At 42.9% G+C, this 19,246-nt stretch overlaps 1 protein-coding gene across 2 annotated transcripts in view; it reads left to right on the plus strand.

Moving 5' to 3' along the window:
* Nucleotides 1–18,064, plus strand: part of ARFGEF2 (ADP ribosylation factor guanine nucleotide exchange factor 2) — a 104,118-nt gene extending 86,054 nt beyond the window's left edge. For both annotated transcript variants that reach the window (XM_058685888.1, XM_058685889.1), the window contains exons 33-39: nt 5–59; nt 1,753–1,867; nt 4,199–4,329; nt 8,623–8,791; nt 9,685–9,823; nt 13,657–13,774; nt 14,338–18,064. In XM_058685888.1, coding sequence (XP_058541871.1) covers nt 5–59; nt 1,753–1,867; nt 4,199–4,329; nt 8,623–8,791; nt 9,685–9,823; nt 13,657–13,774; nt 14,338–14,514 — 904 coding nt within the window. In that variant the 3' untranslated portion in view covers nt 14,515–18,064. The remainder of the gene's footprint in view (nt 1–4; nt 60–1,752; nt 1,868–4,198; nt 4,330–8,622; nt 8,792–9,684; nt 9,824–13,656; nt 13,775–14,337) is intronic.
* Nucleotides 18,065–19,246: the final 1,182 nt, after the last annotated feature.

Genomic DNA, 19,246 nt, shown 5'->3' on the forward strand with positions numbered 1-19,246 from the left:
TCAGTTTGCTGACTTGGAGACCTGTAGGGATGGAGGAAGATCCACCGGAGAAACACTTGGTAGGGTTTTTTGTTGTCATCTTTTCTCTGATCTCATATTAGGTAAAAAAAATTAAGTAGCCCAAGGAGTTTGTGCTTTTCTGATGGGAAGTGAGCAAAAAAGGCTATAAGCTTTAGGAGTGCCTGGCTGGCTCAGTGGAGCGTGCAGCTCTTGATCTTGGGGTCGTGAGTTGGAGCCTCACTTGGGGCATGGAGATTACTTTAAAAAAAAAAAAAAGAGTTAAAAACTATGTTCATTAACACTTTTTTTAGAAAGTACAGAAGATAAGTCACCTCACCCAATAAAAGCCACAGTTCACATTTCTAGTTTTTACTTTGTGCGACGGCACACGTATAAACCACGCGTGTTTGAAATTCGGGCGTGCTTGGCACAGAATGTTTTACCTAACAACGTGTAAGCAGTCTTCCATGTTTTTAAATATTGTTTGAGAGCAGCCTTTTCAGTGGCTATACATTATTATATTTAGTGAATTCTCCCTTGTTGGACTCTCAGGTCTGGTGTTTGCCGGTTAGAAGTAATACTTTGGTGTAATTATCCTCATTTATTCCTCTCCTAAATAAAGAGTGCTTTCTTCCACCACCAGTGAAATAGTGATTGTTATTTTTTGTGTGAGGCCACATCAAGAAGTTCTAATTCAAGTCTCACTTTACAATATTTTGCTTTATACGGGGTTTGTATTATTAACGTCTATTCCCAAATAACTGTAAAGCCATTAGATTTTAAAAGCCATTTGGAGGGCATCTGGCTGACTCAGTGGAGCATGTGACACTTAATATCAGAGTCATGAGTTCGAGCCCCACATTGGGCCGGGAGCCTACTTTACAAAAGGGGTGGCATTTAGGATATAGCAACTTAAAAAATGAAGCACCCTATTTAAACATTTTTTGTTTAGGGGCGCCTGGGTGGCGCAGTCGGTTAAGCGTCCGACTTCAGCCAGGTCACGATCTCGCGGTCTGTGAGTTCGAGCCCCGCGTCGGGCTCTGGGCCGATGGCTCGGAGCCTGGAGCCTGTTTCCGATTCTGTATCTCCCTCTCTCTCTGCCCCTCCCCCGTTCATGCTCTGTCTCTCTCTGTCCCAAAAATAAATAAAAAAAAAAAAAAAAAGCATTTAAACATTTTTTGTTTGTCTTCTGTCAACTTTTTGAAAAGCTAGCTCTTGGCACTAGTGTATTTTTGAGCTTGTCCTCATTAATCGGTCATATGTATTGTTAAATCATAATATGTAGAGAAATACCTTCGAAGTCAGAATAAGAAAATACGAGATTTAAAAAAAAAATTTTTTTTTAATGTTTGTTTATTTTTGAGAAAGAGACAGAACGTGAGCAGGGGAGGGGAGGAGAGGAGGAGACACAGAATCCGAAGCAGGTTCCAGGCTCTGAGCTGTCAGCACAGAGCCCGATGCGGGGCTCAGACTCACGAACCGTGAGATCGTGACCTGAGGCAAAGTCAGACGCTTAACCGACTGAGCCACCCCGGCACCCCAAGAAAACGTGAAATTTTAGAGGGAGGGAGAAATAAGTGAAATTTATAATGTCTCCTGTGCAGTCCAGCATGGAATGTCATTTTACTGAAGTCTAAGCAAGGCACTTACCGTCAAGTTGGGCCAGCCCCAGTGTTAAGCCGGGCACATCTCTGCCCAGCTACTCAATTGTGGATAAAGTGAACATTGTATTTCTCTCTGGCTTACTTTTAGGATGCGGATCTGGACCGCCAGTCTCTGAGCAGCATAGATAGAAATGCCTCTGAGAGAGGCCAGAGTCAACTCTCTAACCCGACCGATGACAGCTGGAAAGGTAGACCATATGCAAGTAAGGCTACTTTTTCTAGTTGTTTTCGTTGATTTATTTTAAATAGGTAACACACTTACGCAATTTAAATATTTGCAAAGTACGAGAGGATAAACACGATAAGCCTTCCTTCCACCCTGTGCCTCAGTCTGCCAGTCCCTTCCGGTGGCAGCCAGTGTCACCAGCTTCTGTACGTTTCCAAAGACATTTTATCCATATATAAGAAATGCATATCCGTAAACACATATGTACGTGTACACACATACACATGAATTCTCCTGTCCTTTTTATACAAATTAGGGAATACTATACATTGTTTTTTCAGTTAGTATATCTTTAAGATCATTCAAAATCAGTACCTTAAAAGCTTTCACATTCTTTTATACTATTTTATGTTATCCAAGGATGTGGATATACTATTGTTTGCTTAATTGGGTTTCCTACTAATGGACATTTATATTATTCCCAATCTTTGTGACGAACAGTACAACATTGAATCACTTAATGTGTGTGTCATTTGTGAGTTTATCTGTGCAATAAATTCCTAAAAATGGGATTGCTGGGTGAAGTGCACTTGCCATTTTGACGGACGATTAGATTCTTGCCCCATTAATGTTGTTTCTGTTGACGTGATCTTCAGGAACACACAGGTGATATTTCATACCTTTGGAGTATTTTTAATTCGCAGTTTCCTAATTATGAGTGAAATGAGCAGTTTTTCATGTGTCTAAGATCTTTTCATGATCTGTTCAAATCTTCATTTTATATTGGCTGTTAGTCTTTATTGGTTTGGAGAAGCTTTTTATGTGTTAGAGATCCCTTTTCTGGATATGAGTTTCAGATGACTTTTATCAGTTTGTCCCACAGTGTTCTTGTGATCTGTTTTACGGCCTGTCATTTTAAAGAACAGGTCTGACGGTTGCTATGCACCAGGCACAGCACTGTGTGTTTCAAATCTGTGATCTCACATCGTTGGTACTCTACCGTTTGAGGAGGTACTGCTGACATTTGGATCCTTGGGACCTAGCGCACTTGTGGCTGACTGAGAAACTGGGACCGTCCTGTTTCCTGGTCTGGTTGTCTTCAAGCTGTGGCCATATTGTTTTCCTTCATAGCAGCCCCGCCCTCTTCCCCACACGCCAGGCTGTAGGTGTTAACGCCGCCGCCGCCGCCGCCGTTAACTTCTCAACCAGTGCCTTAGACAAAGCCACGCGTGCTCGCCGCTATTGTTTGAAGGCATAAAACAGAAGCGCCCTTGGGATCCGTTGAAAAGCTACCATATGTTCCTCCATATCTGCAGCTCGTGCCAGTCTCTCTGTAGTAGCCAGTGAGAGAACGAACTGTGCTGCCTCACTGGCTCCAGATAAAGGATTGGCCCGTGTGGAGGAGGCACGTTTTAACTAGAACTGCCCTTGGTGCAGCAGGATGTTTATACTCTGAGAGGTGCCTGGGCCTTGAGACCCCTGTCCTTCCTCCTGGGAACGTGCCTCCAGTCTCCCATGTCAGCCTGCCCTGCGGGCAGCAGGTACAGGCTCACAGCACTTGCGTTGTTTCTCTTCTTTTTAATTTTTAATTTTTGGTTCTTTTAGATTTTAATTTGAATTTTTAACTTTAATTTTTGATGTTACTGAATTGGCATGAGTCAAATGTACGTGTTTTGCAGCTCCACCACATTCCTCTCTAATTAAACTGATTCTGCATAGAAACTTGACAGACAGACAGACAGAAAGACAGTTGTAGTCACTTTCCAAAACTTGGGAATGACCTAACCTCATTTGACATCACTAAATGCTTTATTTAATGTTTTCAGCTTCCTGATTCTATAACAATAAGTTGAATGGGGAAGCTCTACGTTTATTATAGTCAGATCAACCCACACCTCCGAAGTGCCTGACATGGACCACCACTGAGCCCAGGGAGTGAGAAGACAAAGATGGAGGGAGGAGATGTTAGCTAGAGTCTAGTCAGTAGCTGCAGGTGGCAGAGAAGCTTGTCGGAAGACGTGGGCCCTGCGGAGCTGACTCCCCCCCTTCAGGTCTTTGCTCAAGTATCACATTCTCGGAGCTTTCCCGACCAGCTGGTTTAAACTTGAAGCCCCATCCTGATGACATCCCTACCTTGTCCCCATCCCTACCTTTGTCATCGTCGTTTGACATAGGTAGACATGTGCCTTAGACTTAAACATCTTGTTTATTTTCTGTCTCTGCCATGGAAGCAGGGATTTTTGTCCAGCTTATTCATTGTTATGCCCCAGCATCGAGGACTGTGCCTGGCATGTAGAAGGAGCTCGGTTAATACTTACTCAACACTGGCTGAATCATTATTAGGGTTAATCTTTATCATCTAATATAGATCAGAAACTGTTTGCCAGCCTCCTCATCAAGTGTGTGGTCCAGCTGGAATTGATACAGACCATTGACAACATCGTGTTCTACCCTGCAACAAGCAAAAAAGAAGATGCAGAACACATGGTTGCTGCCCAGGTAATAGGACGAGCCTCGAGGAGGACGAACGTGCCCCTGGAGAGGTTGCTCAGATGCAGTGGTGTGCCGGAGCCAGCTCGTAGATCGTGCTCATCTCTCCCCAGCCCTGTGATCAGTCACGGCATATTGGTAGCTTGAAATTGGCCATGATGAGAATATTTATACCACAGAAATCAGCAAACCCTAAAAATCAGAACTTTCTTTTTCTTTTTTTTATCATCTTTTTTTTATATTCCCAGAGAGCCGGTCTACCAGCATGCCACTGCTCAGATCCCACCCTCCCTGGTGCTTCGAAAAAGAGTGTTGTTAATCACAGGCCTGTTTCACATAATTGTTGTAGGGTTTAACCATAAGCGACCGAGAGAGAAAAATATATGGGTGAAGATACCACTTTTTCCTTTAGAAAGTTTACTTTTTTGTCTTGTATGTACAACCTATTGTTCTTGGCGACAGAGGGTTGGGTGTCCAAAAGCTGAACCATAACATTACACCATAGGTTGTAAACTTACGTGGTTCTAGGACTAACATCCTGTGAATCCCTACTCAGCCTAGGTGGGACCGGGGGCAGAGAGACCAGGCACCTCCAGCCCCGCCAGAGCCGCAGCCGCCTCCCAGCCCAGCGATGTGTTGCTAACAGATGGGTCAAGTCACGACAGGCTCCCAGTTTTTCAACAGGAGCCAGATCGAGATTTTTTTTCATATAGGAAATCTCCTGTTTATTAAGTAATATAATTACTGATGAACAGAATATATCTGTGGGCTAGATCCAGCCCAAAGGCTATCCTCCTTTTTGTTTGTTTGAGAGAGAGAGAGAGAGAGACAGAGACAGAGAGACAGAGAGACAGAGACAGAGAGAGCAAGTGGCACAGGGACACAGACAGAGGGAGAGAGAGAATCCCAAGCAGGCTCCACGCTGTCAGTGCAGAGCCTGATGTGGGGCTCAAACTCACAAAGCATGAGATCATGACCTGAGCCAAAGTCAAGAGTCAGACTCTTTCCCGACCGAGCCACCCTGGCACCCCTGGTTTTTATTTTTTAAATGTACAGTTCAGTGTTTTGGAATATTCACAAAGTTGTACAAACATCACCCCTATCTAATTCCAGAATATTTTTGTCACCGCAAAAGGGAATGCCCTAACCATTAGCAGTCAGTCCCCCTTCTCTCTTCGTCCCAGCCCTTGATAGCCACTAATCTACCGTCTGGCTCTATGGGTTTACCTAATCTGCATATTTCATATTAATAGAATCCTATAATACATAAGCTTTTGTGTCCAGCTTCCTCCACTTAGCATAACGTTTCCCGAGTTCATCCGTGTTGTAGCATGTGACATCCACGTTGTTATATATATACGGATGTGTGTGTACACGCATATATATGTGTATATATATGTCTATAATATTCCATTGTACAGCTGTTCCACATTTTATTTATCCTTTCATCAGTCGATGGACATTTGGATTGTTTCCACTGCCTGGCTATTGTGAATAACAGTGCTGTGAACATTTGTATATGAGTTTTTATGTGGACATGTTTTTAATTCTCTTGAGCTTGTACCTAGGAGTGGAATTTCCAGGTGACACCATAACTCTATGCCTACCTTTCTGAGGACGTGCCAGACCGTTTTCTAAAACAGCTGGACTATTTTACCCTACCATCAGCAATTGATGAAGGCTCTAATTTTCCACATCCTCATCAATGGTTGTTATTGTTCTTTTTTCTTTCTTCTTTTTTTTTTTTTTTTTAATCACAGCCATCCCAGTGAGTGTGAAGTGGTATCTCATTGTGATTTGGATTCCCATTCCCCTAGTGACTAATGACCTTGAACAGCTATCTTCTGTGTCGATTGGCTCATTTGTATTTTTGGGGAGATGTCTTTTCAAATCACGTACCCACTTTTAAGTTGGAGTATTTATCTTTCGGCCATTGAATTATATGAGTTTTTATATATTCTGGATACTAGCCACTTATCAGATACAACTATTTTCTCCCATTCTGTGCATTGTCTTTTCAGTTTCTTGATGGTGGCCTTTGAAGCACCAAAACTTAATTTTAATGAAGTTCTGAATTACTATTTTTACTTGAGTCCTTGTACTTTTAGTGTTATATCTGAGAAAGCATGGCCTGATTCAAGGTCACAAAGATTAGGCCCACGGTTTCTTTTAAGAGTTTTATAATTTTAGCTTTTACATGTAGGTGTTTGATCCATATTTTAGTTCATTTTTGTGTATAATGGGAAATAGGAGATCATCTTTTTTTTTTTTTCAACTTTTTTTTTTTTTTTTAATTTATTTTTGGGACAGAGAGAGACAGAGCATGAACGGGGGAGGGGCAGAGAGAGAGGGAGACACAGAATCGGAAACAGGCTCCAGGCTCCGAGCCATCAGCCCAGAGCCTGATGCGGGGCTCGAACTCACGGACCGCGAGATCGTGACCTGGCTGAAGTCGGACGCTTAACCGACTGCGCCACCCAGGCGCCCCTTTTTTTTTTTTTTTTTTTTTTTTTTTTTTTAACACATGGACATCCCCAGTTGTCCCAGTACCATTTATTGTAAAGACTGTTTTCTCCCCAGTGAATTGTTCTGGCATGCATGTTGGAAATCACTTAATCCTAAATATAAGGATTTATTTCTGGGTTCTCAGTTCTGTTCCACTGACCTGTATGTCCATCTTTATACCAATACCACCATACTGTCTTGAATGAAATCAGAGTGTGAGTCTTCTAACTTTGCATTTCTTTTTTCAACATAGTTTTGGCTGTTCTGTGTCAGTTGTGTTTCCACATGAATTTAGGATCAGCTTGTCAATTTCTAAAAGGTAGTAATCTGGGGCACCTGGGTGGCTCAGTCAGTTGAGCAACCGACTCCAGCTCAGGTCATGATCTCACGGTTTGTGAGTTCGAGCCCCACGTCGGGCTCTGTGCTGACAGCTCAGAGCCTGGAGCCTGCTTCGGATTCTGTGTCTCCCTCTCTCTCTGCCCCTCCCCCACTCATGCTCTGTCTCTCTCTGTCTCAGAAATAAACAAACGTTAAAAAAAATTAATAAATAAAAGGTAGTAATCTGGGATTTTGATAAGGATTGCATTGAATTCATAGATCAATTTAGGAAACATGGCCAACTCCATTTTTCATTAACCTCCGGCTTATAAGAAGGATAGATCCATTGTATTCTTAGAATGCTCAACAAATATAAAATCCCTAATTACGTCTCACATTTTAGGCAACATGTTTGATAAAAATGTCTAGCATTTTGTACCTATTTTTATGTTTTTTTCCCTTCACATTTGTAAACAAAGTTGAAGCTAAAGATGCCACTCAGGCTTCACTTAGCAGTTTCTTTGTTGTTGCTGTTAAGTTTATTTTATTTTGAGAGACAGCACGTGAGTGGGGCAGGGGGGGAGGGGCGGAGAGAATCCCAAGCAGGCTCTGTACCATCAGTGGACAGCCCAACCTGGGGCTCGAACCCCTGAACCATGAGATCAAGATCTGGGTCAAAACCAAGGGTTGGATGCTCAACTGATTGAGCCAGCCAGGCACCCCAGTTTCGGTCTTTCAATAAGTATGGTTTGAGACTCACACCTTCTATGACATACAGTACAGTTTGACTTTCTTGTGTTCCAATCTCGTTATAAAATACAAATAAAATAGGGGCACCTGGGTGGCTCAGTCAGTTGAGCGTCCAGCTTCTGTTCAGGTCATGATCTCACAGCTCGTGAGTTCGAGCCCCACGTCAGGCTCTGTGCTGACAGCTCGGAGCCTGGAGCCTGCTTCTGCTTCTGTGTCTCCCTCTCTCTCTGCCCCTAACCCACTCGCATTCTGTTTCTGTCTCTCTCAAAAATAAATAAACATTAAAAAAAAATTAAAAATAAAATAAATAAAAGAGGAGGAGCGCCTGGCTGGTTCAGTCCGAGGGGCGTGCGACTCTTGATCTCGGGCTTGTGAGTTTGATCCCCACGTTGGGTGTAGATATTACTTAAAAATAAAGTCTTTAAAAAATTGTTTCCTTGAGAAGTAGAGGACCGTGCAGTCCTATTGTGAAATAACTGGAGAAGTACTTGTGTTCGTGCAATGAAGGCAGTACCGACAGAACGGACACTCGGGCCAGCAAAGCCTGACGTCACGCAAGAGCTCGGCGTAATTCTCCCCCCTGCCCCTGCCGGTGAACAGAGTATAAAGGGGAGACATTCAGGGTGGTGAGGAACGAAGTGTGCGTATGACTTGTGGCGAGTAATGAGTGCCTTGATGTGATGGCTCCAAAACCACCCTCACTTAGCTCTCCCACCCTCCCCTCTCTAGCAAGACACGCTGGATGCAGACATCCACATAGAGACAGAGGACCAGGGCATGTACAAGTGCATGTCTTCCCAGCACCTCTTCAAGCTTCTGGACTGCTTGCAGGAGTCCCATTCGTTCTCAAAGGCCTTCAACTCCAATTACGAGCAACGGACTGTCCTGTGGCGAGCAGGTAAGGCCACACAGCAGATGGGACAGGTGGCCACAGCGGTCACCACCCTAAAACATGGAAGCCCTTGGGAAACTCCTGATACTTGTACACTTAGCTGAAATAACTTGGCAGATAATTTTCATGCTTGAGGGAAAAAGAAGGAATGCTGGGTACATTCCATCCCGGTACCAGGAATTCCAGGAATACTGCCTGGCACACGGGGGATTTTCAGTAAGTATCTGGTGGAAAAGTGAATTCATAGAGACCGGAACTGATCTAGCAAATCAAGGTAAAATTATGTAGTTAAATATTTTTGTGTCAAAAATTGTGGTGGTCTAGGAGAAACAGAAAAGCATTCAGACATTTTCTGAGGCTTTTAGGGGTTCTCCTTCCCACCTCCAAAAATAAATACATAAACTCTGGAGGTGATATAGAGATACATATAGATACATACACAGATTTATATAGATATATTTATATATAGATAGGTGTGCATGCATGGTGCCAGTGAGGGTCTCATTTTGTGAACTTTGCACAAAAGTGAGACTTTATATAATTTTTGTATTGTTACTGTTACTGGGTAACCATTCATTTTCTTCCCAAATGCTTATTTTAATCCACAGTTTTATAATACTGTTTTCCTTTATGACTTTAACAGATCTAGGTATTTTATGCCTTTGCCTGTAATAAGGCTTTGCTTGTGAGAGTTGTTTACGTATCTCTGTGGCTGACTGGTACTGCTTTGTTTAAGAAAAGGTGTTTAAGAGTAATGTTATATGTCAGCTAGACTTCAGTTAAAAAGAAGGTGAGATGTTTCAGTGTTCTTTCCCTAAGGTAACTAGATTAGGTTCCCGCATGACTTCTCAGTCTTATCCTAGAAGTGTGCACTGTTTATCTGACTGTCTAATCTCTAGGTTTTAAAGGCAAATCTAAACCCAATCTTCTAAAGCAAGAAACCAGCAGCCTGGCCTGTTGTTTGAGGATCCTGTTTCGGATGTATGTTGACGAGAACCGCAGGGATTCCTGGGATGAAATCCAGCAGCGACTTTTAACGTAAGAAGATTGGTTCCTGATTAAATGTCTTATCTGTAAAACACAAACTGCATCACAATAATACTCTGAATTGAAAAGAATAAGAAAAAACATATACATGCTGACACCCTCACAAACTGCTTTTCTTTTTTTGCGTTTTCTATTTGCTGATGCTTTTTTTTTTTTTTAACGTTTTATTTGAGAGAGCGCAGGCAGGGAAGGGGCAGAGAGGGGAGGACAGAGGATCTGAAGCAGGCTCTGTGCTGACAGCAGCGAGCCTGTTGTGGAGCTTGAACTCATGAACCTTAAGATCATGACCTGAGCTGAAGTCGGATGCTCAACCGACTGAGCCACCCAGGTGCCCCTTTGCTGACACTTCTACTTCACTTTTCTTAATGCCCTGAGGAGGGTGGGGCCTCATTTCTTTCATTTATAGGTTGAGAGGGGGCGAGAGAGAGAGAGAGAGAGAGTGAGAGAGAGAGTGAGAATCTTAAGCAGGCTCCCCATTCAGCGTGGGGCTCAATCCCACAACCCTGGGATCATTACCTGAGCTGAAATCAAGAGTCATACGCTCAACCGACTAAGCTACCAGGCATCCCTCATTCATAAATTTCTTAAGGCACAAAAACATGGGCAGTACAAAGTACTCCAAGTCAGCAGGTCCGGAGTGAAGTCCTGACTAAGTCCTCTTTAGGGCAATGTCCACTTAAACCTCCCACCCTTCCTTCTTCCCAAGAAGCATGTGTTGGAATCCTGTGGATACCACGGTGTCCTGACTTAGATTATGCAGAAACGCAGCCTTGAGGAGATGGGGGGTGGCATTGAGAGTCCCAGACAGAAAAGTAGACGTTTGAGGGGCGCCTGGGCGGCTCAGTCGGTTGAGCGACCGACTTCGGCTCAGGTCATGATCTCACGGTTCGTAACTTCGAGCCCCGCATCAGGCTCTGTGCTGACGGCTCAGGGCCTGGAGCCTGCGTCAGATTCTGTGTCCCTCTCTCTCTCTGCCCCTCCCCTGCTCATGTTCTGTCTCTGTCTCAAAAATAAGTAAAACATTAAAATAATTAGAAAAGTAGACGTTCGCCACCCAGCATCTTGTGAGCAAGACACCATGTCTGCGCCCCCTTTTCACTCCTTTATGATTTCAGATCATTAGCTTGTGGTGTTGGCAACCACGATAGGATGTGTATTCTCCTGCACTGCTAGGAGGAGTGTACAGTGAGGGGATTTTTCTAGAAAGCAGGTGGCATTAAAGTCAGGAACGTGAAAATGTTCAGTGCCTTTCTTTGGCACAGTAATTCCACTGTCATGGAATCTAAAATGTCTTAGAGGGGTGCCTGACTGGCTCAGTCTATAGAGCGTGCGACTCATGATCTCAGGGTTGTGAGTTCGAGCCCCACTTTGGGCATGGAGATTACTTACAAAACAATTTTTTTTAAAAAAAGAAATTTTGTTAGAAATAGGAACCAGGATTCCCACAAAGAACTCTTCACTGCAGACTTACTTATAAAGAGAAGAAATATCGGGTGCCTGGCTGGCTCAGTTGGTAAAGCATGAGACATTTTTTTTTTTTTTCTTTTAAGATTTTAAAGTAATCTCTCATGAGTTCACTCTCATGAGTCCCCATGTTAGGCATAGATTACTTTTTAAAAATTAAAAATATGAAAATAAGAGAAGAAATTTAAAACAGCTCAGCTGTAGAATGGATAACTAAATTACAGTCTATCCTGTGGTAGAATATTATGCAGGCATTGAAAATGAAGTTTTACAAAATAATTTTCCAGAATGTGGGAATGTGCTCATGATACAGGTTTCACCACCAAACAGGATGTAAAACCATATAGATCTGATTTTTCAGCAATGTTTTTTAAATATCACAGACAAAAAGACTAGAAGGAAATAGGACAATATTTTGATATATGTCCCTTAGGATGATGGAATTACGGGTATTTTTTTCTCCTTTATAATTTTTTGCACTTTTCATTCATCATAATTAGTTATAGAGACACCAATAGCTCATATTAACTTAAATCAAGCTCAAAGGATAATTATCTACATAGTCTCATAAAGTTTCTGTAAGGGAGATAAATTTGCAATTTCTAGCATAACATTTTTTTTTAAGTAGGCTCTACCTCTAGTGTGGGGCTTGAACTCACAATTTTGAGTCACATGCTCTACCAACTGAGCCAGCCAGGCACCCCAGCATAACATGTGTTTTGAAAGTAGCAGTTGTAGGGCACCTGACTGGATCAGTTGGTTAAGCCTCTGGCTCTTGATTTCAGCTCAGGTCATGATCTCACAGTTCATGGGATTGAGCTCCATGTTGGGTTCTGCACTGACAGTGCAGAGCCTGCTTGGGATTCTCTCTCTGCCCCACCCCCTCAAAAATAAACTGAAAGAAATAATAACCAAAAAGTTAAATAAAAGTAGCATTTGTGGGGCACCTAGCTGGCTCAGTTGGTAGAGCATACTACTTTTGGTCTCGTGGTTGCAAGTTCAAGCCACATGTTGGGGGTAGAGATTACCTTAAAAAAAAAAAAAGTAGTGGGGTGCCTGGGGGGCTCAGTCAGTTAAGCGTCCAACTTTAGCTCAGGTCATGATCTCATGGTTCATGGGTTCGAGCCCGGTGTTGGGCTCTATGCTGACCGCTCAGAGCCTGAAGCCTGCTTCAGATTCTGTGTCTCCCTCTCTCTTTGCCCCTCCCCTGCTTGTGCTCCCTCTCTCTCAAAAATAAACAAACATTAAAAAAAAAAAAAAAAAAAAAGCAATTGTATGTGACAGGAGAAGAGAAAGGCAGTGTGTAGCCAGCTGTGGATGATAGGCTCTATGTTCATTGTGCACAAATGCTGATTGGGCCCTCTTGTCTGAGCAGGCAATGAGCTATGCTAACATTCAACACACCAGTCTCATTTAATCTTTACCACAGTCCCTTGAGTTGGGTACAGTTATTTATCCCTGTTTTATAGCTTTGCCCAAGATGGCATAGCCAGAAGCCAGAGCAAGTGCCCAGCAAATAAATACTCATTGCCAGAATGAAGAGTTTTCCACTACATGGGGCACCTGGGTGGCTCAGTCGGTTGGGCGTCTGACTCTTGATTTCTGCTCAGGTCATGATCCCAGGGTCGTTGGATGGAGCCTGGCATCAGGCTCTGTGCTCAGCATGGAATCTGTTTAAGATACTCACTCATTCATTCATTTTCTCTCTCTCTCTGTCTCTCTCTCTCTCTCTCTCTCCCCCTCCCTCTCCCCCTCTCTCTCCCCCCACCCCCGCTTCCTCTCTCCCTCCCTCTGCCCCTCTTCCCCACTCACATGCTGTCTCTAAAATTTAAAAAAAAAAAAAATTCTCTAGTAAAATGTGAGAGGTTAATCTTGTGGGTTTTTAAAAAAATTTTTTTTTTAATTTTTTTTTAACGTTTATTTATTTTTGAGACAGAGAGAGACAGAGCATGAACGGGGGAGGGTCAGAGAGAGGGAGACACAGAATCCAAAACAGGCTCCAGGCTCTGAGCTGTCAGCACAGAGCCCGACGCGGGGCTCGAACTCATGGACCGCGAGATCGTGACCTGAGCCGAAGTCGGCCGCTCAACCGACTGAGCCACCCAGGCACCCCTTAAAAAATTTTTTTAAATGTTTATTTAGTTTTGAGAGAGAAAGAGAGTGTGAGTAGAGGAGGGGCGGAGAGAGAGGGAGACACAGAATCTGAAGCAGGCTCCAGGCTCTGAGCTGCACAGAGCCCAACATGGGGCTCAAACCCACCATGACCTGGGCTTAAGCCGGATGCTTAACCGACTGAGCCACCCAGGCGCCCTGAGGTTAATCTGGGGTTTGATGTGCCTCCCTGTTTCCGACTCTTCTAGCGTGTGCAGTGAGGCCCTTGCCTATTTCATCACCGTGAATTCGGAAAGCCATCGGGAGGCCTGGACAAGTCTTCTGTTGTTACTTCTAACAAAAACCCTCAAAATAAACGATGACAAGGTATAAACAAGGAAACTCTAATGTCTCCACTAGGACATAGGTTTGGGTTGGCATTTTACTCAATTTCAAGACTGTTTTTCTCAATTCTTCTAAGGATGGTTACATAACTAGCACCATTCTAGATGCATTGGAGAAAAGTTAATTCATGACAGACAGTGATGCTGTGGCCCACTGGGGCTCTTTCTCTCAAAGAAGCCCAGTTGAGAAAGGCTGATGTTGAGACCGTCCATGCGGCTGTTAAACAGCGGCAGTGATTTTCAGTGCGGCTGTGTTGGAAGAGAGGGTGGCGATTGTGAAGCAGTGGTTCAGAGCTGGGAATCTGCTTTGCTAAAATGAAAGTTGACTTCGGTAGCAAAGCTGTCCCCCAAATAATTTGTGTTTGGAGTTAAACGTAATTAAGAGACAGTCTAATTTGCAAATTTCTCACATCAACTTTTTAATAGCAAGAAAAACCACCAGAATCTTGCAAGAAGTTCCGGGGTGAGATGAATACTCTTGGCAAAGTAGTGCCAGAAAAAATAGCTCCCTGTCTAATTCTCTCTCTCCTTCTCTCCCACCTCAAGTTTAAAGCACACGCTTCTATGTACTACCCCTACTTGTGTGAAATCATGCAGTTTGACCTCATCCCTGAGCTCCGAGCGGTCCTGCGCAAGTTCTTCCTGCGGATAGGCGTTGTGTATAAGATCTGGATTCCAGAAGAGCCGTCACAGCTACCGGGGACACTGTCACCAGTGTGGTAGCCCCGGCCCCGGCGGGCCACTGCTGCAGCTCTGCAGAACGCTCACCATGCCGCCTCTGCCTGGCACATCTCGTGAAGGGTCAGATCTCAGAAACGAGGAGTCGGCCTCTGGGAGCTCAGAACGGCCTGGAGGAAGCCGGCCGCTGCGCTGGCCCCATCGGTCCCTGACTAAGACGTTGTGCCGTTTCATTCAAGTGTTGCATACCCAGTTAACACAGTAGGTGGGGAGTCTGTTTCCTCTCCGTCATTCCATTTTACTGATTAAACTGTCAAACCTGTCATTGCACATGTGGTCATTTCCTAGCAGAGTCCCACGATTGGCTGTCCGTGTTTTGTCCGAGGAAGTTGCTCTCCTTGAAAACACTGAACATAGCTGTATAGGTTTGTGATTATTAGAGAGTATGTTAATAAAATTTCTTGTTGTAACGGCTAAGTGCCACCTAAAATATGCTGGATTTTTTGTTGTTGTTTGAGCGTGTTGGAGAATTTTGAGTGTTTTTGTCAGTTGTGAGTCAGCTGTAGTTAAATTAGTTTGGAGAAAGTTAGTGGGGAAAAGGGTTGTTGCTTTTTTTTTTTTTTCTGTTTTGTTAATGTCTGAGTGATTTTTAAATTACTTTATGAAAAGATATTATTGAAAATTTCATTGACAGCAGAGTTTAGTAATTAAGTTAGAAGTAAGAGCTTGCAAGGTTAAAAAACAAAAACAGGTAGTGCCTCCTGGCTCTCCCTTTTTGAGTAACTTGGGGAGAAAACGTCTGTAGGAAAAAGTACAAAATGTAATGAAGATGATTAGCCTTCCTTTGAAATAAGTATTTGTGGATGGGTATTAAAATTTCCAGAATGCATTGTCCATCTCACACATTGAAACCTAATCTATGAAGTAGTAACAAAAATGAAGTAGTAATTTAACAGAGTTAATTTATATTTGAGTAAACCTTTTATTTTTACCTCAGAACAGCGCGTGTACCAATTGTTAGCGTCCCTGCTGTGCACAGTCCCCGTTAAAGGGCCCTCGAGAGGGACGGTGGCTGTGCGTGACAGGGGTCGTCTGTGAACCTTGAGTCGTTGACCCAGAGTAGGCCTGTGCTGTTGTGGGGCCAGCACAGCTGAACTGTGACCGCGGCAGGAGATGGCCCGTGCCCAAGTGCTTCCGTCAACTTGAGCTCAGGGGCTGTGTTCTTTGGGAAGGGTGGACTCTGGGGGTCCTCCCTGGGTTGGTGAAGTCGCAGTACCCCTCACCGCAGTTAGAACGGAGTCCTGACGCGGCAGCTTCTGTAAAGGTTTGCAGTACACAGGCAGGGCCTGACGCCTGCAAGCAGTCTGTTTGGAAGCTGAATTTATTCTGAGTCAGCGAGAAAGAGGACACACGCTTCACTCTGCCCCCTCATCCAGTGCTCACCACAAGCCGCACTCAGCATTAGAAAAAGCGTTACACAGAGTCATTAAAACATTCAGACTTCTACCTATGCCCTCTCGTCCTGTAAATTGGGTTGTATTGATGTCAACTCTGGTGCCTTAGAAGTTAGCAAGTTGGGAAACTATCTAAGATCAGCTATGTTTTCTTTATAGAGAAGGATTTCTGGTGCTTTTGTTTACTAAGAGACCGGTTTCTTCAACGTTTTTTGTTTGTAACAGCCTTGAGAAATGTCTGGTTTGGGCCAGCAGTACTTTTTTTTTTTCCTTTCCCCCAAAGTATTTTAATTTCTCTACCAAAGAAAAAAAGAGCAGGTTTAGGTTTTTATGTTATTCACATACATTAGAGAAGAGGAGCTGTATAATTTAGGAGGAAGGGACCGTGGGAGAGTATCTTACGGTGAATGGAAAATATTAGCACCTTTGACTTGCCTATCCTGAAATCCATGACATCTTTACGCCGCAGCACGGAACCTGTGTTGTAGACCCATCCCTGGTACTGTAGCCCGTCACAGCCTCCCCAAGTCCGTGCCGCCCATCCGCCTTTGTACTAAAAGTACACACAGGAACGCGCGTGTCCCTTCGTACTTCTGTTTTCTGTACCATATCGCCGCGTTCCCGACTGGAGACTTTTCCTTTCCTTCTGGGGTTCCCGTGTGACATTGTCTTCATCATCTCTGACTGCATCACCAGTGTCTTCCTGCCTCTCTTTCATTTTTGCCTCCTTTTGCAGAGCAGGAAATGTTTGAGCGCATTTTGTTACATGCTGAAACACTCAGCCTTGGAGTTTTTTTAAACTTTGTCTTTTAAAAGATTGGATTCTCTGAATGAGGCATTTGAATTGTACCAGCACGGACCTTTTGAAAACAGGGATGTAAAACCATTTGGGGTAGCTTTTCTTGTAGGGGGCCCGTGACATACAGAGGAATTCCTTACCTCTACTAATAAGCCATTCAGCCTAAATTCTATTTTGTGAATCAGTCTGTTCTATCTCATGGTAAATGTGGCTTGTGCCACTCAAACACTAGTGAAAAGAGTGCGTATAACTCTACAGCACCGGGCCAGGACGCCGTTCACAAAGTTAGAGAAGATGGAGCATTTCCAAGGCCTTATTTCTTTCTCAGAATGCTTTAAGTATTGATTATATGTGCTGGGTCTCTAGAGAAGTTTTGTTTGTTATAATACTGCTACTTTGAGCAATTTTGTTTTCTCTTCATTGTCCTTTAGGGCAATCACCAGCTCTGGCATCGTAACAACAAACGGTGGATGGGAAATTTGATTCCTAATCTGCATCTTGAGAGTCAAATACACCTTTTCCCTGTTACTCGTCACGTACAACCAAAGAACTACATTATGGAAATTGTATGATAATATCTGGAAACACAACCTTTTCCTCTGACAGATGACTTTTGTACAACATGCAAAAAAAAAACAAACAAAAAAAAAAAAAACCCTAAACCTTTTTGTTGTTCTTCTGTCATTATGGCTATACATTTCGTAGCCGTCACAGTTCTTGAAGGAACCTGCTGACAGATACAAGTATGAGCACCCCATTCAGATGTCTGCTGTTACGATGCAAACGGATATTGGCTGAGACAGAAGCTAGATCCTTAGTACCACGTTTTCTGAGTTCTGTTTTACCATTTCTGTTAAAGTAGAAATAGCATGAACTCCTGTGAAATCCTGGAGTTTTGCTATCAGCAGCTTTGTAGTTTGAGAAACAAAGAAACCAAAGCTGAATATTTAAAAGAATGATTATATCTGGAAATCCTTGCTCTCAAAGACACTCATCAAAGGTGTAGTTTTTCTCAGTGTTCTAATTTTTAAAAAATTTTATCTTCATATTTGCATCAAATATTTCTTTATGTGCAAAAATGTGTTTTACCTCCTTAAATTGCCTAAAAAGTTAGTTAATAGCTACTTTTGTTTAATCTATACATGATGATTAAGTGCATTTAATATTGGTAATTTAATGAAAAGCATTCCTTGCCCAATGGATGTATACATTTTTGAAAGAATAAGCCGAATTATATAATATGAAATGCTATGTAAAGTTTTCTATGTAAAAATATTATGTATAATACTGTTAAAATCCCATGCTTTAATCAGGTGATAAATCAATAAAGTTTTAAAAAATAGAGCTGTTTTTATTATAGTAATTTATATAAATATATCAATTTATATAAATATATATATTTATATATATCAAGCTATAGTTTTGGGGTCATTTGTAATTATGGCAGCTGTAAGCATGTAGTTCTCAATTGGTGGTAAAATTTGGCCTCAGTAACTAACAAAAATAATTTTTAATGGAGAATATTAACAGTGGGTTTTAATTATTCTAAGTAAGGTTCTCTTCTTACTCCTTCCCTCCCCATGAAAGAGGGGAAAATCCAGTCATGAGAAGATTCTTATTTATCTCTTGAATTCGCTTTAACTCATTAGTTTGAACAGTGGGTTCCCAAGAGAAGACAGAAGTCTCCTCTTGCTGCCGTTGAGGGGCAGGATTACAAAGGAAGACTCACAGGGTAACCAACTTGGGCACTGAGTGGGATACAATTCTAAGGTTCACAGAGGTTGCCAACATAGGAGGACATGGCTTGGCTTTAGTGCTTCTGAATTCAGAATATTCTTTCTAAAATATTCCAAAACTGTAAATGACTATTGTACTTAACATATTCCCCTGAAATCGACTGATGCTTCTGCATCTTTATTAATTGATTGGAGTAAAACTGCGACTCTCTGTGGTCCTACATTTCAGGTGCTTCCAGTAAAGAACAAAAGGAAAAGGTTTCCAAAGCGTCATTATCTCTCCACAGCAGAGGGTGCCTGGGTTTTATCTAGAGCAGTCGTTTTCTTTTTTTTTTTTTTTTTTTTTTTTTAATTTTTTTTTTCAACGTTTTTTATTTATTTTGGGGACAGAGAGAGACAGAGCATGAACGGGGGAGGGGCAGAGAGAGAGGGAGACACAGAATCGGAAACAGGCTCCAGGCTCTGAGCCGTCAGCCCAGAGCCCGACGCGGGGCTCGAACTCACGGACCGCGAGATCGTGACCTGGCTGAAGTCGGACGCTTAACCGACTGCGCCACCCAGGCGCCCCAAGAGCAGTCGTTTTCAACCTGCTGCCAATCACTAGTTTTCAGTTCTGTCCCCAAGAGGCACTCGAGACACTTGGCAATGGCTGGAGACATTTTGGGTTGTCGCAGCAGGAGAGAGGTGGGTAGGATGCTGCTAACCAACCCCCACCGCAAGGAATTACCATCCCCAAGGGCTCTCTCTCTCTCAAATAAACTTTAAATAAATACCAGCCTCAAGGTCTA

Source organism: Neofelis nebulosa, chromosome 9 (genome assembly GCF_028018385.1).
Source record: "Neofelis nebulosa isolate mNeoNeb1 chromosome 9, mNeoNeb1.pri, whole genome shotgun sequence".
NCBI lineage: Eukaryota > Metazoa > Chordata > Mammalia > Carnivora > Felidae > Neofelis > Neofelis nebulosa.